The 9,390-nt window shown below is 58.7% G+C and overlaps 1 protein-coding gene across 1 annotated transcript; it reads right to left on the reverse strand.

Annotated features, from left to right (window-relative positions):
- Nucleotides 1-4,457: 4,457 nt before the first annotated feature.
- KRT19 (keratin 19) lies at nt 4,458-9,083 on the reverse strand. Its single transcript, XM_024130072.3, has 7 exons — nt 9,021-9,083; nt 7,669-8,126; nt 6,068-6,150; nt 5,684-5,840; nt 5,215-5,376; nt 4,977-5,102; nt 4,458-4,845 (listed from the first exon to the last, which is right to left on the reverse strand). Exons 2-7 carry the CDS (start codon nt 8,089-8,091, stop codon nt 4,591-4,593), a joined length of 1,206 nt encoding a protein of 401 aa, XP_023985840.1. The 5' UTR covers nt 8,092-8,126; nt 9,021-9,083; the 3' UTR covers nt 4,458-4,590.
- Between the last annotated feature and the right edge of the window lie 307 nt (nt 9,084-9,390).

A 9,390-nucleotide genomic window follows, 5' to 3' on the forward strand; every position in this document is an offset into this window, starting at 1 on the left:
CATATCCCCTCCCTCTTGCGTCTCCCTCCCTCCCACCCTCCCTATCCCACCCCTCTAGGTGGTCACAAACCTCCTAGCTGATCTCCCTGTGCTATGCGGCAGCTTCCCACTAGCTATCTATTCTACGTTTGGTAGCGTATATATGTCCATGCCACTCTCTCACTTCGCCACAGCTTACCCTTCCCCCTCCCCACATCCTCAAGTCCATTCTCTAGTAGGTCTGCGTCTCCATTCCCGTTTTACCCCTAGGTTCTTCATGACCTTTTTTTTTTTTTTCCTTAGATTCCATATATATGTGTTAGCATACGGTATTTGTTTTTCTCTTTCTGACTTTGTTCACTCTGTATGACAGACAAGGCACCGCCTCAGAGAGCAGGATGCTGAGGCCGGAGAGGGGAGTCCAGCACTCAGGAGAGCCCTCTACTCTGCCGCCAGCTCAAGGGCCCGCTTTCCGGGGATACCTGATACCTGTGGGCAGTGCCACTGGAGGCGTCGCCTGGCCCTCTGGCTTTGGCTGTGGGGTTTAGAGAGATCCAGGGGTGGAGAGGTGAGCAAGACCAGGCTGGAGAGTCAGGAGGAGGATTCCTGGACCACAGCTGCAACACCGTGAAGTTGACGGAGCTCTGGATTCCCTGGGACCTGGCTTCAAGCCCGGCTCTACCCATCACTGCGTGGAAAACCTTGGACACGGTACCTTTCAAGTCTCAGTTTCCTTGTGGCAACGGGCACTCTCAGCTCCCACTTACGGGGAAGCCCTGAGGCCCAAGAGCCCCCATCCTGCCTCCTCCTTGCTCCCCGTCTTCTGAGGCACCGGCTAGTGGGGTGCACGTGCAATACTTAGGACTCCCAAGTACCATCACCTGGGGGGACTTTTTTTTTGTCCTTGGGCATCAGATCTGCCCTGTGAGTGACCGCCACACTCTGCCATATTCTTCCATAACCAGCACCTATTGGACAATGCAGGTCATTGTTATTATTGCTCTAATAACAGTAAATTCTTACTTCCACGGCATCCTTCACAGTTTAGAAAGCACTTCTGCATCCACGCCTCCTCTATTCCTCACAGCTAAGAAGATGATCCCTGCCCCGATTTCAGAAGGAATGAAATTGCAGCTCAGAGAGGGAAGTGATTTGTATAAGGTGGCACAGCTAGTAAGAAGGCATCGCCAGGACCTACTGGGTCCTCTGACCGCCCCCCTCCCACTCAAACAGGAGACAGGAAAAGAAGGTGTTCCCCTCCCCAGACCCCAGATTCCTGCGCCTGAGCTGGGGTAGTGGAGTATTCCTGGTACGTGGGGGTGGGCTTCTCCTCGCCCAGCGTCACAGTGAGCCAGCCTCTGAGTGCTGTGCCCAGACAGTGAGCTATTGTCTCGTGGGTGGGAGGATACTGTCTTTTCCCCGGAAAGAAAAATAATCAAACTCAGATCAGCCATAGCTCATTAAAGCCTCTGCAGACATTATGGCCCCAGCAATTACCCCGGGAAAAATTATGTGCCATCACCCGAGGGTGAAGGAGGGCTGGACCCCAGCCAACCTCTCTCTGTACCCTGACTCCCCTGCAGCAGCCCCCTCAAGGGGGCTTTCCCTACACTCTCAGGCCCAGGCCAGGCAGCAGCTGCCCCAGTCACAAATCCCTGGTTTCGGTCCAAAAAGTTCCTATGAGCTCAAGGTCTGGGTGGCCAGAGCCTACTCACTAGCACCAGAAGGTGATGGCTGGGCAAGGGCGGAGATCAAGCTTCATTTGCCTCCAGCCCAGACTGCAGACCTGGGCCCTGCCCCAGGCAGCCCACCTGGGATGCTGTGCCAGTTTCTGTCCTTTGCCCACTGCAGGCAGACAGGCTGTCCCAGAGCCGGCCTTCCCTCCTTGGGATGGGACGATGCAGCCCAGTGGAAAGGGCCTGAGCTGGACTCCACCTCTGGGTGTGACACAACATCTCCGAGCCGGGCTCCTGACTAAAATTGGGCCATTTTCCCACTTACACGAGATACTAAGAAGAGTCAAAAATCGTAGAGACAGAAAGTGTAATGGTGGTTGCCAGGGGTGGGGAGGGAGAATGAGGAGTTATGGTTTAATGGGGATAAAGTTTCAGTTTTACAAGATGGAAAGAGTTATGAGGATGGAGGGTGATGATGCTTGGACAACAATGTGAGTGCACAGAACTGCCACAGAACTGTGCACCGAGAAACGCGTAAGATGGTAACGTTTATGTTATGTGTACTTTACCACAATAAAAAAATTTATAAAAAAAAAACACTGACCCCATTAACACTGGGCCCAGCTACAGGGCCACAGTGAGCAGTCAGTGTCACAGGGGGAGTGGGGACCTCCATAGATGTTAGAATCCTCCCTCACTCCTCCGCTCCCCAGGGAGATGCCAGGGTCAGAGAGAGGGCATGCCCTGGGGCCTGGAGAATTCCTCATTTCTCATTTATTAGTTACGTGCTTTGAGTGATCAAGCCTCCTCTCCCCGAGCCTCAGTCTACCAGTTGGAAAAATGGAAATAACTCTGGCCCAGTCTGACTCACGGGGATGCAGCAAGATGACGGACCGGAAATGCTTGCAAACTGAAGCCGTCATCATGACCAGCCGGGCTGGAAAGACCCTGCCCCCCCAAATCCCCTCCCGCTTCCTCTCGCTCCCTTTCCTCTATCCCAGCTGCTTCTGTCAACACAGTACCCCGAGTTTCAGCTCCCAGACTGAGACAGAAAAGTGTCCACACACACACACACACGCACACACGCGCGCGCACACACACAAAGGAAAGCTTTATTCCTGACACCCAGACCTGAGACCCAGTCACCAGCCCCACCTGTATGGGGCCCAGACCCCGCCTCACAGCCACATTCCAGGGGCCTCTGGGGCACAGGGGAGAGTTTCAGCTGTGACAACAGAGGCTTTCACGAACAGGGGACAAATATCTCTTGGCAGTCCCAGCCTGGGACTGGGGGTGCAGCCAGGCCTCTGGCCTCTACCTCCAAGGCCTCCTAAGTCAAGTGTGAGAGTGGGTCTGTAGGTGCCGATGGCCAGAGAGGAATAGCTGGGGACGTGGCAGAAGGGGCTCCTGGCCCAGGGCTGTGGCAGGGGAAGCAGGAAGATCTGGGCTCGGGGGTCACCAGCCTGTGATTTGGAGTAAGCTAATGAGCCTACCAAGCTCCATGGAAAATGGCGAAAAAAGCACCCCCTTCAGGATGAACAGCAGGTATGGCGGGGTCCTGAGCCTCCTTAGCGCAGTGCTGAGCACAGGTGGCAGCGCGTCGATCTGTCCCCCTAGAGAGCTTCCGCCTCACTCAGACCCCTCCCTCACAGGGTCGGCCGCTGTCACAGACAGATCCACGGGGCCTGAGCAGACCCACTCAGCCTGAACCTCTCTGCTGGGGGAAGTGGGACTTATTTACCTTTAATTGGCCTCCGTTCTTGGCAGCTAAGCTGTAAACCACAGGGGCAGACCATACCAACCCAAGGGCAGAGCTGCACCAGGAAGCTGGGACTTGCATTCCTTTGGGGGCCCAGGACGGGCCCCAGGCAAGCCAGTTTGGGGGTCTCTGTGGGAGGTCTGGGTCACAGCTGGGTCCTATTCCAGGCTCTGGGCCCAGGTATGGGCGGGTGGACGTAAGGGGCTTACGCAGGGCTGCCAGGGGATGGATGGAGGTGTCAGTGCATGTGCACACACACCCCAACGAGGGCGTCCTCTCCAGCCCTGTTCTGAGCTGGTGCCCACCCCCCGACCCCAAAGCCCCAGTTTCTCCTTAAGTTAGGAGGAGAAACCTGTCAGGAGGAACTGCCTCAGGGGATCCCAGTCCTAGGCCTTCACACAGAGCAAGACTGGAATGTCCTGAGGAAATGGCACAGCAGTGTCATCCTAGGAGATGGGGTGCAGGGGTGGCACTGTAGGTTAAGAATCAGGAAATGTAATTCTGGTCCTAGCTCTGCCATGTAGCTGCTATGTGGCCTTGGTCAAGTTACTTAACCTCTCTGAGCCTGTTTCCTACTCTATAGGATATAACTCATACTACCTTTCAGGGTTGTTTGATTAAATAGCACTTAGTAGGTGCTCAGTAAACATTAATTACAGATACACAAACACACAGCAACCCTTGGGGTGAGTTCAGTGCAAAGGAAACTAAATCTGGAAGCAAAAAACAGTTTCAAATCCCACCTTTGCCATGTGTTAGAACAGTTATATATACAACAACCCCCCTCGCCTCTCTGAGCCTTGGTTTATCCCTCTGTAAAATGGGAGCAATGCTTATTTAACAACCTTGTTTCAGGGGACACGTGAGATACACGAAGACCTCTGCAAACAGGAATTACCGTTAACAGCTGGAGTTTGTGAGAGCCCTCCCTCCCCTTTCCTGGGAAAGCGTGGACTCTGGTCCAAATGAAACCTACACAGCAAAACCTAAACAGTGCCAAGGCCTGGCCCCCCGCCATGGGCTGAAATAACAAACTCAACGTCCTTCCTCCCTTGGGCCATAAAGTTTTATTGGAAGGTCAGGGGGAGAGCCAGGGATAAGGGTCCCTCCCCTCCCATGCCCCTACCCAGGGGAATCCCTCTGCATCAGGGGAGGAAGGCCAGGAGGCTGCCAGACTCAGAGGACCTTCGGGGTGGACACGTTGTTGTGGTAGGCATCCTGGCCCTCCAGCAGGTTTCGGTAGGTGGCAATCTCCTGCTCCAGCCGGGACTTGATGTCCATCAGGTGTTGGTACTCCTGGTTCTGTCGCTCGGTGTCGGCACGCACATCGCTCAGCTGGGCTTCGACACCACTGATTAGCGCCTGGATGTGCGCCAGCTGGGCTCCGAAGCGAGCCTCCGTTTCGGCCAGCGTGCCTTCCAGGGCAGCTTTCTGAGGGCAGGGAGAGGGAAGGAGGCTCAGCAGAGCCTGGTGCCCAGCGATGGCATGGGCCCGGCCACCATCCAGGCTGCCCGAGGCCGCAAGGACACGAGTGTGCGTCCCACAGGGCAGAGGGCACATACCATGCTAAGCTGAGACTGCAGCTCGAGCTCCAGACCCTGGAGGGTACGCCGCAGGTCGGTGACCTCCGTCTTGCTGATCTGCAGCTGCTCCGTGTGGCCAGCGACCTCCCTGTTCAGCTCCTCGGTCTGCAGTTAGAGGAGGCGGAGGGAGTAAGCGCTGAGGTGGACCCTTGCCTGGGAGCATTAAGCCCGCTCTCCTTGCCACCTCCCCAAGGGGCACCTGCCTCCCCCTCCACACCTGGCTGGTGAACCAGGCCTCAGCATCCTTCCGGTTCTTCTCAGCCATGACCTCATATTGGCTTCTCATGTCGCTCAGGATCTTTGCTAGGTCGATGCCCGGAGCGGAGTCCACCTCCACGCTGACCTGACCACCCGCCTGGCCCTTCAGGACACTGATTTCCTAGAAAGATACAGCAGAGATGGGCATGTCAGGGCCCAGAGCCTGCTGGGCCTGAGCCAGGTCACTCCCCCATCCCCCAGGCCATAGGGGGCTGGTTTTCAGGTACAGACCTAGGAGCTAGCACTGGGGTACAGATGGGGTCACCACCATCCCCTGCTGGAACCCATGGGAGCCACATGACACACTCAGGGCCAGGTCAAGGGTGCAGCAGATGTGGCCACAGTCAGAGGATACAGGATTAAAAAAAACCGTCCTCAGCTCTGGGAAGCTGGGCTGGGATGGATGGGAAGCCCAGCTTGAAACCCACCTCCTCGTGGTTCTTCTTCAGGTAGGCCAGCTCCTCCTTCAGACCCTCGATCTGCAGCTCCAGGTCGGCTCTGGCCAGGGTCAGCTCGTCCAGCACCCTGCGCAGGCCGTTGATGTCGGCCTCCACGCTCACGCGCAGGGCCTGCTCCGTCTCGAACCTTTCAGAGGAAATAGTTGCAGTCAGGCCAGCATTTCCTCTGCACCTCTGAAGACTTCCCCACCTCCCCTGGGTTCAGGGGCCCATGGGGGATGGGGTGTGCTTCAGACCAGCTGGGGTGGGTGAAAGCAGAGTCCATTCTCCTCACGGCACTGAGCCCCATAAGGGCCTGAGATTGGCCCCCTCCCCTGCCCTGGCTTCTGCAGCCCCCAAGGCAGAGACACTCACTTGGTTCGAAAGTCATCTGCAGCCAAACGGGCGTTGTCGATCTGCAGGACTATCTTGGAATTCTCAATGGTGGCACCAAGAATCTGGAAGGCGGAAGGCAGGAGATTGGCACCAGTTCAGTACCTGGGCACCGTCCACCCACTTTCTTCCCAGAGGAGAGAGAAGAGCAAAGGAGTATGCGTGCCTGTGTGCCTCCACCTCCTGGAGACCAAAGCCTCAGCCACCCCAGGCTGCCCAGCAGCCTGCTCTCTGGGAGGCCTTGGAATGGGTCCAGGCCCCGGAGCTGGAGCAGGAGAAACTACTGCCAGGGAGGCTGAGCCAGGGGGAAACCGGAAGGGCAGGGAGGTAAGCCTGGGGGAAAGTCTCCACGACCCGCACCCAGGGAAACTCTAAATGCTCGCAGGGAGACATTTGCCGATCTAGTGATCCGCAAACCAGATGCAGGGAGCACAGGGGTCACCCTGGGGTCTGACCCCCACTCAAAGCACATTCCGCCTTCAGGGAAGGGAAAGGCTTCTGTTGAGCATCTATTATGTGCTGGCGCTTTGTGCCTCCTCTTTGAGGCAAAACGTATTCCCTCATGTAGGTCACAGTTTGTAAAGTTTGAAAGCACTACGCTCGTTGTTTACATCTCTAGCTCTCCCTCATCTACGGGTCTGGTCTAGGCCCCTGGCACCCAGCACCACGCCAGGCACAGGGTGGGCCCTGGCCTACGCTGTGGGGACCGTGCGTTTGGAGACCCAACGTGTGAGGCTGTTAAATGTCCCACTGGCTTCTGAAACGTTTCTTCTGGACCGAGATCCCAGCTCTGAGCTGTTCCCTGTGGGAAGAGACCAAGCCCCACCCTGAAGGACCCTGAGGGCCCCCCAGCAAGAGGCTGTAGCTGGGACCCGGGGTCTCCACCCACACGGCACTGGGCCTCTCCAGAGAGGTCTTCTCAAGCTCAGCATTCGTCTCTCCTTTACCCAGTCCGGGAGCCACAGCATGGGTCCCTCCTTGACCAGGGGCCAGAGTTGGCCTCTCCCATTCTTCCTAGAGCTCCTCTTAAGTCCCTAGTGGCCCCCTGGGCGGGGGAGGGGCTTCAGCCTCAACGGGCTGGAAACCAGACCCGCCCGGCCGGGAGAAAAGGAATGCAGAGGGCCTCTCACCGGGGGCAGCAGACTGCAGGTCTGGCCCGGCGAGAACCAGATTCCTCCCTGGCCAAACTCTTGCATTTCCCTGTTGCACAGCGACTCAGGTCCAGACTCCAGCGCAGCCCACAGCGCGCCCCATCTCTTCCCCCTCCTTCCTCCCCGCTTTCCCAGTCCTAGCCGACCGGCGCGCCTTCTTCCGCCCGCCCTCCAGTCCCCCACACTAACACTCGCCCCCAACAGCTCCCCGACCCCCCGCCAGGCCTCCACTTCCTGCCCCGCGGTCCCGCCCCTCCTCACCGGCCGGCTTACCTCCGCCCCATCCTGCGGGCCCTCCCCCATCCTAACACTCGCTCCCGGCCCCGCCGGGCGGTGGCTCTGGCGCCCGCCGCCCGCGCCTCGGGCCTCGCCCGGCCCGCGGGGCTGGGTATCCGCGGCAGGTGCACTTCCCGCGGCCGGGCCGCCTCCCACCTGGTCCCGCAGGTCCCCGATGGTCTTGAAGTAGTGGCTGTAGTCGCGGGCGGGCCCGGGCCCCTGCCTCTGGTACCAGTCGCGGATCTTCACCTCCAAGTCGCCGTTGGCCTCCTCCAGGGCGCGCACCTTCTCCAGGTAGGAGGCCAGGCGGTCGTTGAGGTTCTGCATGGTGACCTTCTCGTTGCCCGCCAGCAGCCCGTCGGAGCCGGCCAGGGCGCCCGCATAGCCGCCGCCGTAGCCCCCGGAGGAGGACGAGGACACGAAGCGGGCGGAGGACACCGACACGCCGCGGCCACCCGAGCCCCCGTGGATGCTGGGCGCGCGGAAGGCGCCTCCCGCCCCGAAGCGCGTGGAGCCGCTGCCCAGACCCCCGAAGGACGAGGTGGCCGACGACTGGCGATAGCTGTAAGAAGAAGTCATGGCGAAGGAGGACGCGGGCGACACCGGCAGAGTGGCTGCAGTCGGCAAGAGAGGAGTGGCGAGGCCCTCACCTGGCGCCTTTTATGCCCGGGGTTGGACGAGGGAGGGGGGACGGTGTCGGGCGGATATCTGAGGGCCCAGGAATTTGCAGGCTCCAGAGTGCAAATACGGGCGCTCTCCCCATTGGTCAGTTCCTGGCGGCTCTGCTTCCGTCCGACTCTCCCTGCCCGGGGGCCAGAGGCTCCTGCCCTCCGGAGAGCTGCCCCCCACCAGCCCACTCCGACGCCCAGCCACACACCCCGCTGGCACACTCGTTCGGATCTTCACCTCCACCACACGTACACTTAGACATCCCCGGAATTCACATGCTGGCCCTCCTCCATTAAGATCACCCAGAGTTTGACACCCCCCAGGAATTGCAGTTTTTCTGAGAGTACACGCCGAGACGTCAGCCCCGCCCCCAGTGACCCTCACTCAGAGACCCCCCCCATCACGTTCTGAGCCCCTTCCTTGTGATCAAAATTAACCCCCCCAAAGTACATTCACCTGATTCCTATGCCCCACTGGGAATTACAGTCTCTCAGAACCTGCCCCTTGGGGATCACCCACACCCTGACCCCCCCCCCCAGTCCCCCACATGAGGTGCTCTGAGCTGCAACTTCCCAGGCCTCCTGAGACAAAGCCGCCCCACCCTGCTGTGGCCATACAAAGCCCCAAGGTGACAATAGGCTCCTGGGAACAGCTGCTGGGAGGGGTTCTGCAGCTGGACTGTAAAAGGCACCTTCAGAATCCCGAGCTCAAGCCAGAACCCCACCTGGGAGCTGAACCCCCGACTCAGTACTCTCACCAACCATCCACCCACGCCCCCCCACAACCAGGACCACCCTCTACCCTCCAACCCCAAAAGCATGCATTCGACACAGACTTACTGAAGTGATGCTGTAGTGAGGCATCTGAGCCTAAGGGAGGCGAGTAAACTCGCCCATGAGACATTTAGCGCCCGCCGCCCAGAGACAGGATGGAATCCCTCCCTCCTTGTGAGCATCTCCAAGGAGGGTGTCAGAGGCTGAATCCTCCTGTGCCTAACAGTGCTGTCCTAGTACGTGGATGAATGACTGGATGCTAGGGAGGGCGCCCACACACAACGTGGAGAGTTTCGATAATAGAGGAAGGAGTCCCTCCGCTCCACGCACAGCCCCCAGCCCCGTTCTTCATCCAGCTCAGTAATTCCACCCACCTTTTTGATCGCCTTGGAGGCCCACCTGCCAGACACTGCAGGGCTCTGAAGCAGCCTCACCC

The sequence above is a fragment of the Physeter macrocephalus genome, chromosome 14 (genome assembly GCF_002837175.3).
Source record: "Physeter macrocephalus isolate SW-GA chromosome 14, ASM283717v5, whole genome shotgun sequence".
Taxonomy (NCBI): domain Eukaryota; kingdom Metazoa; phylum Chordata; class Mammalia; order Artiodactyla; family Physeteridae; genus Physeter; species Physeter macrocephalus.

Bases quoted from the DNA above. Each gene is read 5' to 3' on its own strand.
- KRT19 (XM_024130072.3), bottom strand. From the start codon at position 8,091: ATGACTTCTTCTTACAGCTATCGCCAGTCGTCGGCCACCTCGTCCTTC. The intron at 6,151-7,668 runs GTGGGAGGCGGC...TCCGCCTTCCAG, and splicing joins TCGGGGACCTGCGGGACCAG to ATTCTTGGTGCCACCATTGA. The intron at 5,103-5,214 runs GTGTGGAGGGGG...CTCTAACTGCAG, and splicing joins AGGCCTGGTTCACCAGCCAG to ACCGAGGAGCTGAACAGGGA.